The sequence below is a fragment of the Drosophila miranda genome, chromosome XR (genome assembly GCF_003369915.1).
Source record: "Drosophila miranda strain MSH22 chromosome XR, D.miranda_PacBio2.1, whole genome shotgun sequence".
NCBI lineage: Eukaryota > Metazoa > Arthropoda > Insecta > Diptera > Drosophilidae > Drosophila > Drosophila miranda.
The window spans coordinates 27,555,242-27,575,321 of NC_046674.1; the positions used below are offsets into that span (position 1 = coordinate 27,555,242).

A 20,080-nucleotide genomic window follows, 5' to 3' on the forward strand; every position below is an offset into this window, starting at 1 on the left:
AGGTGTGTGTTTGTGTGCGTGTGTATGTGTGTGTATAGTAGAGTATACAGAGATTATAGAGTGGTACGTGGTATATTTGCTTAAGAGATTCTCAAGTGCAGTTACTTATAAACGAGAAATGTGAGCATTTGTTTACGGTTGTGTTTACTTTTTTGAAAGGATTACGCAGGCCTGTGTTCAACTGTGTGCGCCATCATCACCATCATCATCATCGTTATCATCAATAACATCATCATCATAACCATCATCATTATCATCAACAAAAGGCAAAACACAGTGAGTGCGATAGATAGAGATAAGTATATATATATATATATATGAAAGTACGAGTAAATACGAGTTTGTAACAAGAGAAAGCAGTTGGCATATCATTTTGTGGTATTCATTGCCGTATTCATTGAGTTAGCATGCCGCCAAAAATTCCAATGGGTACGGGTATGGGTACGGGTACGGGTTGGTGTGTGGAAAAACATGTAACAAAATTTTCAATTCAAATGCGCAATCATCATATCATTCGGTGGGTGGTTTGAAGGTGGGCTCTTCACATGCTAACCCCATCCCTCCTCAACTTAGATCGAACTTAGGACTGGATATCGTAATATAGTACATTAAAGACATATGTTGAAGGTAATCCTCAAACGATTGAACGACATTTAACGACAAAATAGTATCAGTAAGCATGCTCTGGCAGACGCATTGCGCATACGCAGCGTGGTCCATTCAAGTTGATAGAGCGTTCGTTCAGGCCGGGATTGATAGATTGATTAATTGATTGATTTGATCCCTTCTTAATATCTAACATACGCAGGCAAATTTAAATTATACGTAAGAACAAATGGCTTTGGGAGATTCATGAGAGATGGGGGCTGTTTTGACGGTGCGGCGGCTCTTACCTGTTTCAGCAGCAGATCGCTGTTGGCCGACAGGCACGTGACCAGATATTTGGTCAGATTGAGGAACGAGCCGAGCACCTCCAGCGTGAGATGCTCACGGGAGGAGCGCTGCAGCATGAACGAGATGACCAGAAAGCCCCGGTTCTGGATCATGTGCTGCTGCACCGTCTGCGATGTCTCCACCAGTTCACAGATGAAACCCAGCAGCTTCGAGCTGTAATCAGTCAAGTGGAGTGGGGGAGCGCAATGATGGCATGATTTCATTCCGAGTGCGGGGGGCTTCGATTCGATTACTTACCAAAGGGAGGGATCCCGCTTGATGTCCCCTATGCCCTCGTGGGCCATGTCCAGCTGCGAGAACAGCGGGAACAGCACCTGGATGCCGCCAATGGAGTTGAGGGTGCAGTGTATCGAGTGCGTGACCACCGCCTTAACATCCTGCAAAGCAAATTTCAATTTAATCATCCATCCGCCTTTGCCCTGTGCCCTTTGGCCCCCCACTTGTCACCCGGTAAATATGGTTAGTCTGGTCCCCTGGTAATCGCGTAAGCTGTCGTCACCCAGGGATTGGGTCGGGGACACGTTCCTCCATCGATTGGCCACTGTGGCTCCTGCCTCTGCCTCTGCCCTGCCCCTTATGATTCGTGTTTGTTTGCGCAGGAAATTACTACAAAATTTATTGAATAATTTTGTGTCCGCCTAACGGACTGCCGTGTCCCGTTTGGCCCCGGACTCTTGACTGTGGACTGTGGCCTCTGGACTACAGGAAGCTTAGAGGGCAGGCAGTCTCCAAGGAGGCGGACGCAAAACCCAAGGCTAATAGGATATGCCAAGGCATGCGCTCGTGTCGTAAAATTTCTGCATGGAATTTATGTTTTCGGACGTCGGAACTTTCCCCCCGGTCAGTCTTGTTCTCGGTGTCGGTGACGGTGTCGGTCTGGGCCTGGCTCTGGCGCGGTGTGGCACTGTGTTTACTTACCTGCAGCATCAGCGCATGCGGCGTGTGGACAAAGTATGATACATTTCCCTTGGGGGATGACTGCAAACAGAGCTGGCCATCGGTGGCCACTGGATTGTACATGAAGACAATGGCATTCGACAGCTTGCCATCGTACAGCACCTGTGAAATGGTGGGAAAATGGTAGAACTGGGATTAGAGCGGCCCACATTGCAAAGTCATTGAGTGGACTTCGAGCACTAGGACTAGGACTAGGACACGGCCCACGACCAGGACAGGACCATGTTCTTCCCCTGAAGATATGGTGTGGTCCGGCCTGGTGTGGTCTGGTCACGGCAGTGTGATTTACTTGGGCTTTGTCTTTAGCTTTGGCTTGAAAAAACGCAACACGAACAACCAACAACATACACAAATGGACGGCACTGTACTGTACTCTGGGACTGTACTGGGACTCCTTATACATCAACATCTTATGTATGTATGTATGCATTTATTTACAACACGCATCGATGCATTTACTCGTATGTACTTTCGCCACTTGCTCGAGGAGTTTTTGTTTGCTTTTCCTTGCTTTTCTCTTGCTTGGTGCATTATGGCCTTCTTCTTGGGCCATGGGCCATAGGCCGCCATAGGCATGGGCGTAGGCGTGGTATGTGATATGTGGTTTGTGGCGGTGTGGTATGTGCGCGGGTGGTGTAAGCTGGTGCTCGTGTGTAGCATTATTATTATTATAGGTACGTATATTTATGTATAATTATAGTTATTATATTGCTGGCTGGATGGATTGCTGGCTGCATAATTTGCTGCTAAAAATACTTCTTTGCGATATTCCGAAACGCTAACGGAAACGGAAACAGAAATTAACCAAGCACAAAATGAAGGCAAACGGAAACACACAAAAGCGAGAAACGAAGCAAAAGAAAGTAAATTCAGGGAAAACATAATGAGTATCTAAAAATATCTGGTGGCCATGGATGGATGGATGTCCATCCTTGCTATAGCCACACTGAATGCCCTCCTTGTTGTCCAGCTCTTCCTCAAGTCTTTCCCTATATGGCTATCCGGCTAAGGGGTACTCCCCGTGTTTTCGAGTGTGGATGTGTTTTCCCATTCCATTAACTCAACATTCAAAATAACTAAAGTACTCCCCGCACTCCACTCCCCCGGTGAAAGGAGCCAAATGGCATAATGCCCTGCTCTGCCCGGGCAGGTGGGTTACGGGTGGGTCTAATGGCTCCGGCACGGCTCGGCACGGCACGGGTTTCGGGTCTCTGTTTCGCTGTGAATGTGGAACATGGCATAGAAATGTGTGTGTGTTTCTCTGTTCTGTTTTGTTCTGTTCTGTTCTGTTCTGTTCTGTTCTCTGTGCCACGGAATATGGAACATGAGCGCCCAAAAGATTTCCCAAACAATCTACTCTACTCGCAAGGCTCGCAAGGAGCCAACACCCACACACACACACACAAACACGCACCGTGAGTGAAGAGAGAGAGCCTTACATTTGGGCTTTGTCTAGGGGTTTGTCCATGGGGGTGGAGGTGGAGGTGGCGGTGGTGGCGCACCTGCGAAAGTATACGCTACATTTACTTCCATCTCGAGCCATTGTTGGAGCCATAAACTCCGCTTTCCCATGCCCCCGCCGCGCCCCAACCATCTCTTGGAGGAAACTTTAAAAAGCCGTTAACACAAAATGAAAATGCTTCAAACTGAAACAGAAACAGAAACGGAAACTTTCGTAGCCCCAGATTCATATCGATTTGATTGCCCCGACCTGTGCCTCGATAACTTCTTAATTGCTCTGACGACTACTAGGTATATCAGGAAACTTTTTTGGGACAGCAAAACAACTTAAAGAACTACAAAGAAATTAACGAAAGTAAAGTAAAATAAAATAAAATAAAATAAAAAGGCAAAGTTCGCTTACAGCTTTCAGCTGGTTGATCTCCTCGGTGTCGGCACCGGATACGGTGTTCAGGCTGCTCACGCTGCTCGACATGCGACGCAGTTGGTCTGTGCGACACAGTTTTTCCCCGACAAAATGAAAATTGGGAAATCAGAAATCAATTAAACAAAACTGATCGACTATAGGGCAAATCATAAGTTAATATAAATACCAAAAGAAGCATTTCCAGTGGGCAAATGGCCGAGCGGATCGTCCGCAGTGCCGCCAGCGGATCCCTGGCTTGGGATTGGGCTTTGCTGGTGCTGCTGCTGTGGATCAGCCACGATGTTGTTGCCACCGCCGCTGCCGCTCTCGTTGGGTGTTGCTGCTCCTCCTCCGGGAGCAGTGGCTGATGCAGCCGTGGCTCCCGCTGCTGCTCCTGCCCCAGGTAGCGCGGCCAGGGTCACGGCATTGCGTGCGGTAAGCACTGCCCGGATCTTGACAAACGCCGCATTCAGATCGAGCCGCTCGTCGGCCCAGTCGATGGCCCGAGCCACCTGCTCGGCGGCCAGGGTCTGGAACTGCAGCTGCAACTGCTGTTGGCCGCTGGCGGCTGCCGCAGCGGCATCGGTGGCACTGCCACTGCCCGCTCCACTGCCGCTCCCACCACCGCTGACGCCCAGTCCCCCAGCCACCATCAGCGACGAGGCTGGCAACAGTTGAAAGTGACTCACCCGCTTGTGATTGTCCGGCAGATTCAGATAGCATTCGTTATCGAAGCGGAACTGCGACTGTTTTTTTGTTGTTTTTTTTTTGTCGACAGTCGATATTCGATATTCGATATTCGATTGGTGATTGGTGCAAAGGTTAGCGAGTGTGCGGCAGATAGAGACAGAGATATCGAAAGAGAGAGAGAGAGAAAAAGAGAAAGATAGAGAAGAGCAAAAATAAAAAAATTGAATCAAATTACATTATCTTCGGTACAGATATGGACAAGGACAAGGACATGGACATGGACATGGACGTGGACAAGGACTAGGACTAGGAGACTTGCTTGCTGCGCGAAAGCAAAGCAAAGTGATGGGTGCTCCAGAAGGTGCAGAGGTGCAAAGAGGCTTTATGTGGGTCTTTCATATCAGGTTCAGGATCGGGATCGGGATCGTCGTCACATACCTTATAGCCCGGCCCCAGGCGATGCATGGCGCAGATCTGTTGGGTGGTCAGCGCCTCGCTGAACAGATAAATGGCCGACATTTGGCCACAGAAGACACGCTCCTCGTCCAGCTCCGGCGTGGCGCCAATATAGCACTTGTCAAAGGGCTGTCATACAGAAGAGAGACGAGAGAAAGGTTCAAAGGATTAAGAACGATATGTGGACGGATATAGGGATATACTCACATCGTTTGTCGAGACAAACCAGGCCATTTCGGTCGAAGAGGCCAGCTGTCCATTAACGAGGCACTTGATTTCGCTTTTCGTCCAACGATTGTATATATACACAATGGCAATCATATACCACTGAAGATCAAAAACAAAAATAGATATATTGTAAATGGAGCTCTTCTGTAGAGGGGCTCGTTCTATGACTCGTACCTTTCGCGGCTGGAATTCGTATTTGACGCAATGCTGAAAGCCCTTGCCCTTCACCTTCATGGATGTGAGGACCAGACAATTGCCCACAAAGTGCGCCGTATAGCCCACGCCCTTAGAGGTCTTGAAGCTGCCAAAAAGAAAGCCATAAGTAGAAACGGGGAAACAGGTAAACAGGGAAACAGGACTCACCAGTAGAGGTAGGGCTTCTCGCGCTCAATGTTCACCGAATTAATGGGATCCAGGCGAAACCATGTGGTAAAGGTAAATCCATTCTCATACGGCCATTTGGCCAGCGGCGGCAGGACCATGGCCTGCAAATAAATACGGAAATTCACATCAGATTTCAGATTTCAGATTTCAGATTAGCTTCGATTGTTGTACGAGTATCGATTGTATGCTGCTGCTGCTCCACAGTCTGTTAAATACCAATTATGAACTCCGTTTCTTGGCCAGCATTTAGTCAAATAAACCACATGATTTTCTTTGTTCGGAGAGAGGGACAGGGAGAGGGAGAGAGCTCTCAGCAGGACTTGAGTTTCAAAATGGAGTTGAGAGTTCTGTAGCCAATTCCAATGGCAATTTCCGTTCAACTCCGAAGACATAAATCAAACCTTTGCTGTGCACTTCGGGTACCGTTGAAATGTATATTTTTGAATGGTCTTTGACTTGGGTTGCCTGTGGCATTCCGCAGTCAGATACACAAACGCACTCCCACCACTCACCTCACTGGCCTTTGAGCCCGGTGTGGGCCCCGAGACCTCAAGCTGCCACAGACACAATGCTATAACAGTCGCAACAGAAATGAACAGAGAATGAAAATTATAAGGAAATGGAATCTGTGGTTTATCGGACGGACAGGACAGAGACTGCGGCAGACTGTGGCAGACTGTGGCATTTCCTCTCCAGGCGGAGCTCATAAATTGGCCAGCCTGCCAGCAAGTATTTACGGACGGCGTTCATCTCTCAAATAATTGCCAATGAAATACAATCCCTCGTTTCTCTGCCGAGCACTTGACCATTGCCTCTTAATATACATACGAGAAGATTGCATTGGATTAATAGCACTAGCTTTCATTAATTGCCATTTAATGTCAAGCCTTTCTTCTCTGTTCCATCAATCTATGTGCAACACTCAGAGAATAGAGAATGTGATTGCAAAGGTCAAGCCGATCGAAATTTGATTTCCTCTGGACCCTTGCACTCTTGCACTCTTGTGGTCTCCCAACCCTCACAGAGAGGAGCTCTCTCTTTCGATATCCTTTCTCTATCGCAGCCACATAGCCTGTCCTAAATCGGTTAGGGCTGGGCAGACGTGACAAAGCCCTGGCATTGTTAGAGCTGTGCTGCGGTTGCACCACCGAACTTTCCTCCTTCCTTCTGCCCCCCTCTTCCACGTCTCTGTCAGACAGCGGAAACAGAGCCCCGGATATGCCACCCCGATGGTGGGATGGTGTACGTTTGGTCTATGACAAAATCTCATTATTCGAATCGAGTCTCTGTCCTCGATATCGCTGGCCGCCTGCCATTGCATTACAATCAGCACCGTCATCGACGGCATTAGTCCGGGGTCCCGGCCTGTGGAGTGGATCGCTGATCGGCGGTTAAGTGGGCGCCAGTGCTGGGGGTGGGGCTGTGGCGGCTTTCAGGATAGGCGAAAAATTAAAAAGAAGAAAATACCCCCCAAATGCGTGAAAAGTCCTCTTCCAAAACGCATTCAAGTGGACGGGGAGGAGTCCAGGGGACCAGGAACCATCAGCATGTGTGGGCGCGGTGTGTGGTGTGTGGTGTATGGGTGGTGATGATGATGATGGGCCAGCATAGCACAGCACAGCACAGAACAGCACGAATGGCATGGCTCTCCCCTGTTTATTGGACATTTTGTGCGACAATTGCGATTGCTATTGCTCCGCTCCTCCGATGTCCGCTCGCATTTGACTTCCAATTCACTTTATGGCATTTTTTATGTGTTTATGGCGAGATGGACACATCGATAGAGTGCCCGGTCCCAGATGGAGTGTCCCTGGACACTCACCCATTAGCTGTCCGTTAGAGGAGCGAACACAACAGAACAGAACAGAAAAGAACGGAACGGAACGGAAAGAAAAAAAATACGTACACACATTTCGAATTCGTTTTAAGTGCCGAGCAATAAAATAAAAGCCCTCGTCCTGTGTGCCCTGGGGACATCATTCGAACATGTGTATCGAGCCTCGAGCCCCAAGCCCCGAGCCCGGAGCCTCGTGTCCTCTGAGAGGGCGGCTCCAGCTGCATTCAATAACGATTTCACTTTACTCTTTGACCGAGCTGCCGTTCATTCCACTTTGACGCAAAACAACCTGCAATACGTTTTCCAAGACTCGTTCGAGTCCGTTTCCCAACACTTTCTGTTCAGTATTCAGAACAGTGCCGCTGTGGCTTCTCTTGTCAAGATCTCGTTCAATACTGAACATTCGTTTGCAACTCTCTCGACAAAAGTGAGAAAATTTTTTTCTCTATCTACAATTATTTTGCTTTTGCACGAAAACTAAAAACCAAAACCCTAAGGCAAAAAAAAAAAGAAAGGTTCGCATAAGTATGGAACAAGTAAAGTATATAAGGTTTTTCGGATTTCCGATTGCAGTTCCGACAATGAACTACTTGTCCGCCTGTTTTGAGGTGGCACTGAAGGACGGCAAGTAAGTCGTGGGCTACAAGCAGTCGCTGAAGGCCCTGCGCGGGGGCAAGGCCAGGCTGGTGATCCTGGCCAGCAACATACCAAGCGACATGATGTCAGAGATTGAGAAGTACGCCGCCGAGACAAAGACCCGGGTGATGCGCTTCCGCGGCAACAATTTCGATCTGGGCAACGCCATTGGCAAGTACTTCAATGTGGCCACAGTGGTCATTACCGACACTAAGGTCTCGGAGCACATGATCCGCTTATTGAACGCCGACAGCCGCGACATATAATTTAAAAAAAATGTTTTAATGAGTTCTTAGCAAATGAGGTATGGTTCTTTACTCAGTGCATTCGCTAGTCGTTCACTCCGCTAGTCGTTGAACGGATATATGCAGGATTTTACTCACCGATCCCTTGCGGCCCGGAAAGCTGAAGAACACATCGGGCCCGTTGCGGTGCGGCATTTGGCGCAGGACGTTCAACAATTTGGCCGAGTGCCGCGGCCACTTGCCATTCGTTGCCTTCATCGTTCCGAAGAGCAGCTTCAGCTCCTTGACCGTTATGCTGTAGCTGGCCAAAACGCCCAGCATCTCGATGAGCAGATCTGCAGGGAAGAGAGCGAGCAGAGGGGTAGACCATTAATGTTAGTGGGTGACATGAGATATGAGTGCGCCAGTGGCGGCCATTATGGGGGCTCATTCTTGATGACGGGAAACGCCTAATGGATATGGATATGGCTATGGGGGGGATATGTCGCTTACGCAATCTCCTCGATGGTGGAGGGAGCAGATGCGCACTGAGAAAAAACAAGGCCTTCCAAGATCAAGAGTGCACTGAAAAATATGTCTGAATGTTTCAGCATTTCCACCTAGACATCGCAATCGGCCCATTTCCTTCAGTGCAGCGAGTGCAAGAGAGTTCCCCTCCCGGTTTTAGTCACGGGTGCCGTGTCAGTTGCAAATACTCTCAGGCATGCGGCAGGGACAGGCTCTTAGAGGCTGACAAGGCAATGGTGCCATTGGTCCCCGGCATTGTCAAGGCATTTCAAGTGGAGAAACAGCGTGAGCACTGACTCTCTTATGGAAAATAGAGTTGGCAGAAAACGGCCAGAGAAGGGAATATAGAAAACTGCAAACTATGGCTCCAATTCTTCAAACGTTCAACATTCCGGTCTGCTGGCACATAATTTGTGAACAGAAGAAATAGCACCATCATCCATCTCTGTCTTCAATGAGCCACCGAGCGGATGATGATGATGCTGCCAAAGTTTTGTCCCGTTTCCAGCGCCCCCTCCCTGCTGCATTTTCAATCAACTTTGGCCAAAAGCTTGGCCAAATAGTTATTAATTCCAGAGTTCAAACTGATTGCCTCAGCGCCCCTCAGTGCCCACACTTCGCCGGTGGTTCACCTACAGAACTTCACTTCTACTTCCACTGCCACACCGCACGCCTCATCCGTATCCCCGAGCACTTCCCCAACTTTGCAACACGCCCTTGGGGCCTGGCTCCATCTGCCGCTCCATCTGCCGCTGCCACTGCCGCTGCTGCGCTATTCCCAAACTTCATTTGTAATGCACACTAATTGAAATGGGACGCTCGGGCCGTTTTAATGCTTGGACTGTTGCCCTGGCCTCCATGGCCTCTGCCCCTGCCCCTGCCCGTGGCCGTGCCTCGCCAGACACCCACTCACACACCATCAACACGTTTCGGGTTGCGTAAATTAAGAAATTGAGTAACATGAAGCCACAGACAGCCGTAGGGCTGTAGGGAGGTAATACCTTTGGGCTTATGACTGGACCCGAACAACTCCGCCCACACTCTCCTTGAAGCTCCTCCTCGGCTCCACGCCGCCTTGTGCCCCGAGGCGACATTCCCAAGACGACAATGTCGCCCAGTTGCTCCCCAGTTGAAGTTCCAGCCGTGTCTGGCAGCAGCACCAGCACCGCTTCATTCCCTCTACCGCTTCATCAGCATTTAATTACATTTTCTTTTGGCATGCCAAAGTTTTTACTGCTCCCATTCCCCCCGCCCTTCCGCCATCCTCATCAACATCATCAACGTCGTCCCCATCATCATGGTCATCATTTGGGAGCAGCAACCAAGCCATAAACGGGTGAGAACATTGTCAACAATTTTTCTCATCGGTATTTCTCCTATACGCTTTGCAAGGGGTATACGTAATACCAGCCAAAAGGTCTATAAGTGTCATAAGTTCTATGGACATCAGATGGGCATATGGGCATTTCCACGGGCATATGTATCAATCGATTCTTAAGTCAACAAAAAAACACGAAGATAGAACGAATTTTTACTTGAAAAAATAGATTCAATTTGCAGTCATTAAAGTGGCCCCGGGTTTTCCGTTGTTTAACCTTGAGTCAGGACGCCAGGTCTTATTAAAATTAGTAAGATTCGTTACGATTACAATGGTCACTGTGCTCTAAGTTTAAAAATTAGGTACAAATAAGTGAGACTTTGGCACCGAATTAAATGGCGTCGATCCTTGAGGCTGGGTTCTCTCCTCTCTTTGTTCTATCTTAACTTTCTGTCTACCAAATCCCAAATTAATTAGCCTCATACTAGGTGCTATACTAATTGGTGCAGAGGTTGATTTTGTGCCATTTTCTGTCTGCAAAACAGAAGTGGTTTTCGCGAGGCATTATTTCAAAGCTACTAATTCTGAAATGTTGTGCATTGATGCCTCTGTTAATAATGTTTTTGATTTTATAGAAAAAGCACTTTTGCACGGGACTTTTCCTGGCATTTCTTTTAGATTGCTGAATATGTAAGGGAGACTTTGTGGAAGAACTTGTATCAAGAATCAAGATTATAGAAAATATGCAACAAATGCATTAATACTTAATTTCACATCCAAATTCATGAAATAATATCGACATATGCGGGAATGTGTTTTAATTGAGTTTTAACCTTTGTAGGCTCGGTGGACACCTTGAGGACACCTTTAGGACACCTTGAGGACACCTTTAGGACACCTTTGGAAATGTCCATATGTAAATACGAATCTTATGTACTAACAAACTCTTTGATTAGCGGGTTTCAAAGTTGATTCGGAACCTGTTCCGCTGGGGGGACAAGTCGGTAACCGATTGAAATTATTAGCTGACATATTTATGATTGGTTTCAGGGATTTTTAATGCTTAGGATCCTCAAGACACTCTTCTTTTTCTTTGGGGGGATGGTTGCTCTGCCTTTTCTTCTCCCTCTTGGACCCCCACCCACCCCACACACACACACGCACGTGAGCACACACATATCGTGGATGGAAAACCACACTTGTAAAAGTTTAGCTCTAAGTTCAACTTTCAGCCGAGACCGAGACGAACGAAAGAACGAACTTTCAACTTATCTAATTTCTTGGCAAGTGTCACGTTTTGGCATTTGTCAGGTGAGGGCGTGGCAGAGAGAAGCAGAAAGACAGAGAGACAGAGACAGAAATGAGGATAGACAGACATCTCATATGTATGAAATTATGTCTTTGTTTGTGGCATCCCCCCAGGCCCCCTTGCCACCCATCCCACCCAGCGCTAACTCTGTCTGTCTTCTCCGCACATGAAGCTCAAAAGTCAGCGACTGCAAATTGACAGCAGTTACAGTTCGTTAAATGCGGCATGAAGCAGGGACTTGGGGCAAGCAGCTGCCACAGAGCGAGAGAGAGGGTTGGTTGGGTGGCCCGCCTCTGGCTGGGAGACCGCAGATGTGTCATTGACTTAATAAAATCAAAATCAAAGCCAAAGGCACGCACATGCTCAAGGCAGAGAGCAGGCGGAGGAGGGGGAGCAGGAGCAGGAGCAAGCCAAGATTCTTGGGGGTCGGGGGTGAGGAGTATGAGGTATCCGTGGCTCGCTAATGAACAGCAAATTTGCCGAGCTGCTTGTTTTCCCCATACTGTTATCGTATCTCGTATCTCTCCCGGGGTGCCCACCCTCACCCACACCCACAGCCACCCGTACACCCACTGAGCACCACTGTGTTCTCTGTGTTCACTGTGTGCGGAGGTTGAGGGGTATGCCTGGGCCTGGGCCTGGGACTGGGCCTGGGACTGGGCCTGGGACTGGGCGTGTCAGTGCTGCTGACAAGCGTGAAATTAATCGAGAAGCAATTCCACCATCCAGTTCCAAGCAGCCAACAGAAGATCGGGTCAAAGCAGACTCCAGGCCCTGGACCCCAATATGTCGCTGGATAATATGCAACATAATGCCGAAGAAAAGCCCTTCCATCTGTAGCCATATTCCTCCTTAAAAGTGCACCTGAAATATGAGTGGAAAATAAGGAAAGCTCTCTCCCTCATTGTTAAGCCATCAGCCAAGCTCTTGAAAAGACCTCCCACAGCAAAACTTCTTCGGGATGGATGGGAATGGATATGTATGTATGAGGGGAAGGTGTTTTTTTTTTGTGTGTGCATCACTTACCTGCCACAACCGTTTCGGAGCGCTGCAGCCGGACGAGGACATGCTCGATGAGACCAACGTCTGTGCAGGCCTGCAGATTGCGGACGCTCTTACGCAGAATCGCTATGAAAACGCTCCAAATTTCCGCCTGCAATTGAAAGATACAGATACAGATACAGGATTTGTTATTGTACTTTTTCTCAAGATACATCTACAGGAGGAAATGGGGAGAGAAAATCACAAGTAAAAATATATTTCGAAATCAAAGTATCAAAAGTTGTTCTTTCTGTGGAGGAGAGTCCCTTGGATGCTACTACGGCTGCTGCTTCTGCTGCTCAATAACCAAAGTGAAGTGGCTCACACAGAAGCACCCATACATGGATACACACACACACACACGGAAGGAAAGCAAACAAATGAAAAGAACGAAAAGACCGAAATAAGGAGCTCACGCGCTCAAAAGTATGCAACACTTATCTGCTTTGCCTCGTTCTCTGTGTGTGTGTGTGTGTGTGTGTGTGTGTGTGTGTGTGTGTGTGTGTGTGTCTGTCTAATGTAAACAGTCATTGAAATAAAGTAAAATAATGGAAAGTAATGGCAAAATAATCGCAAGCCAAAGATGGAGTCTGCCTTCCTTCGTTCTATCCATCGCTTTCCCTCCTCTCTTCGTTTTGGCATTATTGCCTCAATTCTCAAGAACAAAAAAACAAAACGTTTGACGGTTTTTTATGGTTATTGCCCTTTGGCGCACACACACAGGCACAGCAGAGAGAGAGGGGAGGGAGGGAGGACTTGGGAGAGAAGATTGCACATTGATTGGCCATTGCAGGAAGCAAGGAAGCAAGCGAATATCATTTTGAATACTTATAGATGCTTAGCCCTCCCTTGGAGGGTATTTACAATTCAATAACAACTTTGCCACACACAAAGGAGAGCACTTTCAAATCTGTTGAGACTATTGCGAGATAGCAGCTTAAGCAGAATTATTTTTAATTAAGTTATTTTCAAAATCAGGCATCTTCTTTGATGCCAGAGAAACCCCAATCTTGGTCCTTTTTGTCCTTTTTGAAGTGTATCCAAAGCGTCGTTCAAGCAATCGAAGTCTTCCTCTCTTTATTTGTATTTGTATTTGCATTGTTTTATTTTATTTGTGTTCGCTCTTCCTTTTTGTGTAATGAGAAATAAAATGGCCATGGGAAAATGTCCTGAAAGGAGTCGGAGAACGCCGCAAATTATGGGCTTAGGTGCGAGGCCTAATGACCCATTTCAGATAAGTTCATCAGCTAAGTGGAGAAACAGAGTATAGTAGGTATGTCTGACCTCAGATAAAGCCCGAACAAGTCTGAAGAATTCGATCAGCCATTGTATCCCCAATCATTCGGTTATTTTCTGCTCAGTTCTGGCCCTCTTTAATCCCCCAATGCCTGTCCCTTTTTATCTATGGCTCGACGCTCGTTTTACGCCCCATTTTGTTTCCGTGCGTCCCTTTATCGCTTTCCCTGCTCTTTCTGGCGCCTTCACCTGTTCCTGTTCCTGTTTTCGTTGTGGCTTTTCTAATGTATGTACTGCACGGATAATTTAATTTGTCGATTCATAAATTGCCAACAAAAAATTCACACACACACACACACCTGTGCTTCCGACTGGCTTTGGAGCATATAAAATAAAATATCCTTAAATTACACAACACCCAAAAAAGAACATAAATATGAATATGAATACGTATTTTCGTACGTCTGTGGGGCAGGCAAGGACTCGCAGATCCTTCAGCATCTTCATAAGCTGCACCACAGGGCACCCATGGCCCCGCCCTCGCGTCTTGGCAGGCCTTGCCTCGGCTTCCCCCCATGTCGACTGTTTGTCGGCCAGAATTCATTTACTTATCTCTTGTTATTGTTTGCTCAACAGTCAGATGCCGGATTTCCTTCTCGAACAGATGTGATAGGACCCATCCATGATTTATTTAAATTTCATCGAACACTGCCAATAAGTGGCTGCCACTGTCCGCGGGGCCTGGGGAATGGTCACACTAAATATCTGTTAGCCAACACTAAAGGCACCGAAGGTTACCCATCACTTTTGTCACAAATTTCAGACGAAGAAGGCGTTGATTCGACACTATTCCTTGACTAAATCTAACCAGAACTTCCATTCGAGTAAAAGTCAACAGCAGTGTTCAGGTTGAAGCGGGAAAAAAGGAAGAAAAATTGTATTTTATTTTTACAATTTTACTTCCCTCAAAACGAAAAGAACTTAAAGAGGTTCGTCAAGGTAAGGCGATGCTGTATGGCTATTGTAGACTCGCTAAAGCTGTTTCCCTTGTTGCAGACAACTAGGGTCCACAATCAAGATGGATATTTTCCGTAAAAATCTAACGGAAGTGATCAAGTCCGGGAAGTACTTCGTGGGCTTCAAGGAGACCCTGAAGGCCGTGAGCAGCGGTGAAGCCATGCTGGTGATCATCGCCAGCGACACGAGCGTCGGACTGAAGACCGAAGTCGAGAAGAAGGCCAAGAAGGGCAAGGTGGAGGCGCTGGTCTTCGCCGGCAGCATGAAGGAGCTGGGCCGCGCCTGCGGCAAGTCCTTCAAAGTGAGCTGTATGGCCATCACCGATCAAATGGCAGCCGGGATGATCTGCTCTATGGTCGATGGCTTCTAAACGTTTTACTTTTTTCCTTTCGTTCAACCAAATAATCTATCAAATATAATGACTTAGCAGAAATTTTGACAGCTGACAGCTGATCGGACGTGTGCCTGTGACCCGATACGATAGTATCGTAGCACGGAGAAGTGGCGAGTGGCAGCTGTTTTGACAGCATTCAATTTGTCTCGGACTTTTCCTAAAGCGAAACTGTTTGCTCTGCCTTCTCTGTAATTATTCTCTGGTTCCCCGCCGACAGCACCGCCTGATGAATGATCTCCAGCGCTGTAGCTGGGCTGGCCTTTGCGTCCGCCTTCCTGTTGTCTTGTGTGTGTTCTATTTTGGAGTATTTCCTTTTCCTTTTCATTTGATTCCATTTAATGTCGCTGATGGCAAGCAAGCAAAGTTGATTTGACGCCATTGCGTTTTGTTTTTACAGCATTATTTCTTTATAAGCGCCAAGCACCAAGCGGCAAGCACCAAGCGGCAAGCGGCATCGTCGTCGTAGTCGTCCTTCCGCCATTTGCCCAACTTTTATTCGCCGGCAAATCCCCTTGAACAATTTGTGTGCCGTTTCAGACAGGCAGAGGCCATGGGTAGGAGGCAGGAGGCAGGAGGCTGGAGGCAGTAGGGCCCGAGGGCAGGGGTAGGCAGCGGGAGGCAGCGGGAGATAAAGCAAAAATTAAATAATAAGAGTAGAAACTTCAGTCAGATTTTATTACGTAATTGGGTAGCAATTTCTTCATGGCACAACACAGAGAAACCAGCAGCCAGCAGCAGGGGATGCACGATGCAGGACGCAGGCTGAGGGGCAGCGGCAGGGACGGCAGTAGGAGCAAAAGATGCCACAGCCACTGAACACAAATTAAATTTGGCCTTTTCTCAGTCTCCTGTTACTCTGTTATCTTTGTTTTTTTTTCTGTTTTTATCTGTTCTGTTTCTTCTCCTCTTCGCCTGTTCGCTCCTTTGGGCTTCCCCTTAAGTATGCCCCAAGAAGCAGGGGGCGGGGGCGGGGGCGGGGGCGGGGGCGGGGGCGGGGGCGGGGCTCGAGAGTTTTTTGCCTCCTTTGAGGAACCCAGTGAAGCGTGTGCCGCGGGGGCCCCCAGGTTAAATTGAGCATCGCTTGTCCAGCGATGGTTTGGCCAGGCCCAGGTCAAAGGCCAAATGAAAGAAAATTAAAAATTAAGCGCAAAGTTTCTCCGAGATTTGATATATACTACATACAATGTACACACACATTTACCCATAAATGAAACGAAACGAAACGAAACGAAACGAGTACCAGATCAAATTTATGCAATGGAATGGCCAAAGTTTAATTGCCAGTGGAGCTGGAGCTGGAGATGGAGAGCATGTGGTGGCTTTTCCTTTGGATATGGTGCAATTTATTTGCAATTTACGACAGTTTTCCTTTTTGTTTTTCGCTCATTTTCCACTTTATCAGCGATTTGAGCGTCCTGGTCCTCGGGAGCCGCAGTCAAATCGTTTCGTTTCAATAGAATTTCAATAAATTTATCAACGTGTCGCCCGCTGAGTTCTCTCTCTCTCTCTCGCTCTGTCTTTGTCTCTGCCTCTTTGGTATGCTCTTTCTGCTGGCTCTTGCCAAGCCATTTTCCATTTGCATTTGCATCCTATCCTAGTGTCGTTGAACGCCTTCGACTCCTCCTTTTCCCGAGCTTCGTCTAGCAGAAACGGGCAATCGGTCGTATACTTTATCTGGCGACAGCGTCGCATCGTTTGCATGCCTGCACCCAGCTACACCCCCCCCCCCTCCCCCTTCGGGCTCTCTCTCTCTCTTCTTCTGCTTCGTTACCCCTATTCAATTTCAACACCCGCCCGTCTCTATCTTTATGTCATCTTTTTAGTGCCGTGCTGCAATCTACTTGTACTTCCTCTCAGATTCCCCTCTCTCCTGCCCACTCCTCCGTCTTGTCCCGGGCGCAATGCGCTTATGTGCTTCCTTCCTGCCACCCACTCTGCCCGCAGGCCCGCACTCTCTGCTTCTGCCTCTGCCTCTGCCTCTGCCCCAATCGCATCGCATCTCATCTGACGTGGCTTGGCTACGTGCCGCCAGTGGAGCCAGCTGGGTTCGCTTCGTCTCCCGCTTTGCAGCACCCAATCTGCTGCGGCTCAAGCGGAAATTTATTATTGACAGCATCTGCCGCTGCAATGCAAACAACTGCTTGCAACGAAGGTTTGCCATCCAGTGGGAGCCCCGAGAGCAGAGCAGCACGGAACAGGAGGATGGAGTCAAAGCCACGCACACGGAAAATGCCGGAGTCGGCAATTTTGTGGACTAAGTAGCGTACGCCAGAGCAGAGCTCTCTGGACTGACTGACTGGCTGACTCTGACTCTGACTCTGAATCTGACTCTAAGGGAATGTCGGATGGCAAAGACACTGACTGACTGACGACTGACTGGCATTGATGGTGGGCCATCTCTTTGCCACGGCTGCACCGGCAGCACCGGCTGCTGATGTGCATAACATTGACACAAAGTGCACGAGCAGCACGAGCAGCAGGAGCAGCAGGAGCAGCGATGGCCAAATGACACAAACGACTGGCGGAGATTGGGGTGTCACTGGTTAGTCGTCTAAGCGAAGGGACAGGCGGCCAAATTGTCAAAGAAGTAAACCTTGGCAACTAACAGAACAATTATAAATATTATAAGAGAATTCTTTTATTTAAATCGAATAAAGCCACAAATCACAAGAGACTGTCTTGTGTTCCACGACACATTTTGGATTTATTTAGATGTTTCTCGCAGATTCCTTCTCTGATCCTTGGCGACACTTTTGTCGCCTGTGGCTCGGCCGAATACAAATAGATTGCCTTTTGCTTTAATGGATGTCGTGCTGCTTGTCATTCGCTTCTTCCGCTTTTGTGGTGTTCCCTTACTGCAACGCTGCCGCCACTCAAGTGCCTTCTGACAAAGGGCAATCACTTGTGACCGATGCCAAGCCATGACCTGTCACCCCACTGCTGCTCCTCCTCCGTCCAACCACTCCATCCGCTTCCGCTTTGAGAATGCGAATGCGAATGCGACTGGCGCTGGCACTGGATCTGGCATTGGCACTGCCTTCAGTTCAGCGAGTTCGGGGGAGGGGAAAGGGGGTTCTGGTCGTCTTTCAAGTTAATTACACCGCTTGAGACGCGGCTGCTGGTTGCTTGACTCCTCTGACTGCTGACTGCTGCTGCCTGCACTGTCAAAGCGTTCCATTTCAATTTATTTTCGGGCAAACTTCTAATTTATTTAATTAATTTTAGTCCTGCAGAAAAGGGTTGCTGCTGCTGCTGGTGCTACTGCGGTGGGGGCGTGGCCTTCTTTTAATGACAAGTAAAATAAATTTTGTGCATTTTCCCTTTGTTAATATTTGTATTGTCTGACTTTCTGTCTCTCTGTCTGTCTTTGTGGCCTGAAAAAGTTGGAGCTTAATTATTTGTTTTTCCCACACGTCGCTCGCTCGCTCGCTCTCTCTCTCTCCCTCTCACTCTCTCCTTGTCTCTTCAGATTGTACTTCCCTCTCGCTTGCAAAGGGTATTATGATTTTTAACAGATTTTTGCCATGCAAAAGGAAACAATTTTCAACTTCATTTAGTTTCGATTCAGTCGCGGGGAGTGTTGGAAAATAGCTCGCATATGCTCACCAACACTACTCAACTGTTACCCAACACTTTTTCACAATTGAGACGGGAATCAATTTTCAGTCCCAGCAGGCGTTGATTTTACATTATTCTTTGACTAAACCTTTGCCAGAACTTCCATTCGAGAAAAAGTCAGAGCAGAGTTCAGATCGAAGCGAGAAAAAAGGAAGAAAAATTTTATCAAGAGGTTCGTAAAAGTGTAAAAATACAACAATCGTGATTTAACCAAGGCTGTTTCCCCTTTCGCAGTCAACTAGAGTCAACAATCAAGATGGATGCTTTCTGCGAATGTCTGTCGGGTGTGATCAAGTCCGGAAGGTACTTCGTGGGCGTCAAGGAGACCCTGAAGGCCGTGAGCAGCGGTGAAGCCATGCTGGTGATCATCGCCAGCGACACGAGCGTCGGACTGAAGACCGACGTCGAGAAGAAGGCCAAGAAGGGAAAAGTGGAGGCGCTGGTCTTCGCCGGCAGCATGAAGGAGATGGGCCGCGTCTGCGGCAAGTCCTTCAAAGTGAGCTGCATGGCCATCACTGATCAAACCGCTGCTGCCGTCATCTGCTCTATGGTCGATGGCGCTTAGTTGATAGTTCCATAGTTTCCATTCAATCGAATAAATGCCTGGGCAATAATGTTGACGGTTGTCTCGACTACAGGGTATCTGAAGAGCATCTACCACTTCGTTGCAGGTTCGGTTGTGCTGTGTCTATTGTGTGGTCACTGTATAATGGTTTCTGTGTTTGGCTTTCTTTTTTCATCAAAAATTGTCCCTTTTCTAGCGTGGGCGGAAAAGTTTTGCCGCCTGACAGTTTTTGGCCAGGGGCTCCCTCGAGATGAAGAAGTCACCTAATGGATTCAACCTTTTCCTTTCCTTCTGTCCCTCCTTTTCTGGGAGACAACAACCCACTAACAAGTTAATTGAGAGCAATTTTCAGTCTTCTCATCGTTGAATTACATTAAAGAGAGCGGGTAAGGGGAGAGGAGAAGGAGAAGTATTATATTAACTGTACTTGTAATTAAGAATCGACCGAAACCGATTCCGGGTGCGGACTACGGGTCTCTCTGGGACTTCGGGGACTCTGGGAGTCCGGGCTCTCGGTTGTCCGTTGTCCTTTGTCCTTTGTCCATTGTCCGTTGTCCGTGTTCAGTTGCCCATTAAGGTGTCACAAATTGAAAGCGAGCTGTTAAAAAGGCGCTGCTTGCCGCAGCGACGCGCTTAAAGTCGCGCGCACAATCACTGACGCCTGACGACCCAGCGCACCCAAAAAAAGGGGTGGCATGGCAAGGCATGGCCGAGGGTGGGGGGGTAAAAAGCGAATTATGTCAACCTTTTGATGCTGTCAAGTGCCGCAAATTGAATTATGCACAAAGGAGAAAAGGTGTCGCCAGAGTCAACAGCCGTCT

At 48.0% G+C, this 20,080-nt stretch overlaps 3 protein-coding genes and 1 pseudogene across 19 annotated transcripts in view; 3 read left to right on the forward strand and 1 right to left on the reverse strand.

Moving 5' to 3' along the window:
• LOC108151182 (neurobeachin) overlaps positions 1-20,080 on the reverse strand; it is a 188,519-nt gene that overhangs the window by 24,824 nt on the left and 143,615 nt on the right. For 12 of the 17 annotated variants that reach the window (XM_033386968.1, XM_017279627.2, XM_033386967.1 and 9 more), the window contains 11 exons: positions 12,415-12,541; positions 8,393-8,589; positions 5,516-5,637; positions 5,327-5,453; positions 5,132-5,251; positions 4,907-5,053; positions 3,966-4,524; positions 3,776-3,861; positions 1,873-2,013; positions 1,192-1,331; positions 894-1,107 (listed from right to left, as the gene is read on the reverse strand). In XM_033386968.1, coding sequence (XP_033242859.1) covers positions 894-1,107; positions 1,192-1,331; positions 1,873-2,013; positions 3,776-3,861; positions 3,966-4,524; positions 4,907-5,053; positions 5,132-5,251; positions 5,327-5,453; positions 5,516-5,637; positions 8,393-8,589; positions 12,415-12,541 — 1,980 coding nt within the window. The remainder of the gene's footprint in view (positions 1-893; positions 1,108-1,191; positions 1,332-1,872; positions 2,014-3,775; positions 3,862-3,965; positions 4,525-4,906; positions 5,054-5,131; positions 5,252-5,326; positions 5,454-5,515; positions 5,638-8,392; positions 8,590-12,414; positions 12,542-20,080) is intronic. The other 5 variants (XM_017279629.2, XM_017279624.2, XM_017279628.2 and 2 more) reach the window with 1 other exon arrangement.
• LOC117186329 lies at positions 7,814-8,339 on the forward strand (annotated as a pseudogene).
• On the forward strand, positions 14,512-15,115 carry LOC108151190 (60S ribosomal protein L30-like). The gene is made up of 2 exons (XM_017279636.2): positions 14,512-14,664; positions 14,722-15,115. Exon 2 carries the CDS (start codon positions 14,744-14,746, stop codon positions 15,050-15,052), a length of 309 nt encoding a protein of 102 aa, XP_017135125.1. The 5' UTR covers positions 14,512-14,664; positions 14,722-14,743; the 3' UTR covers positions 15,053-15,115.
• Positions 18,756-19,308, forward strand: LOC108151191 (60S ribosomal protein L30-like). The gene is made up of 2 exons (XM_017279638.2): positions 18,756-18,866; positions 18,929-19,308. Exon 2 carries the CDS (start codon positions 18,951-18,953, stop codon positions 19,257-19,259), a length of 309 nt encoding a protein of 102 aa, XP_017135127.1. The 5' UTR covers positions 18,756-18,866; positions 18,929-18,950; the 3' UTR covers positions 19,260-19,308.

Coding starts and splice junctions, on each gene's coding strand:
- LOC108151190 (XM_017279636.2), top strand. CDS start 14,744: ATGGATATTTTCCGTAAAAATCTAACGGAAGTGATCAAGTCCGGGAAG.
- LOC108151191 (XM_017279638.2), top strand. CDS start 18,951: ATGGATGCTTTCTGCGAATGTCTGTCGGGTGTGATCAAGTCCGGAAGG.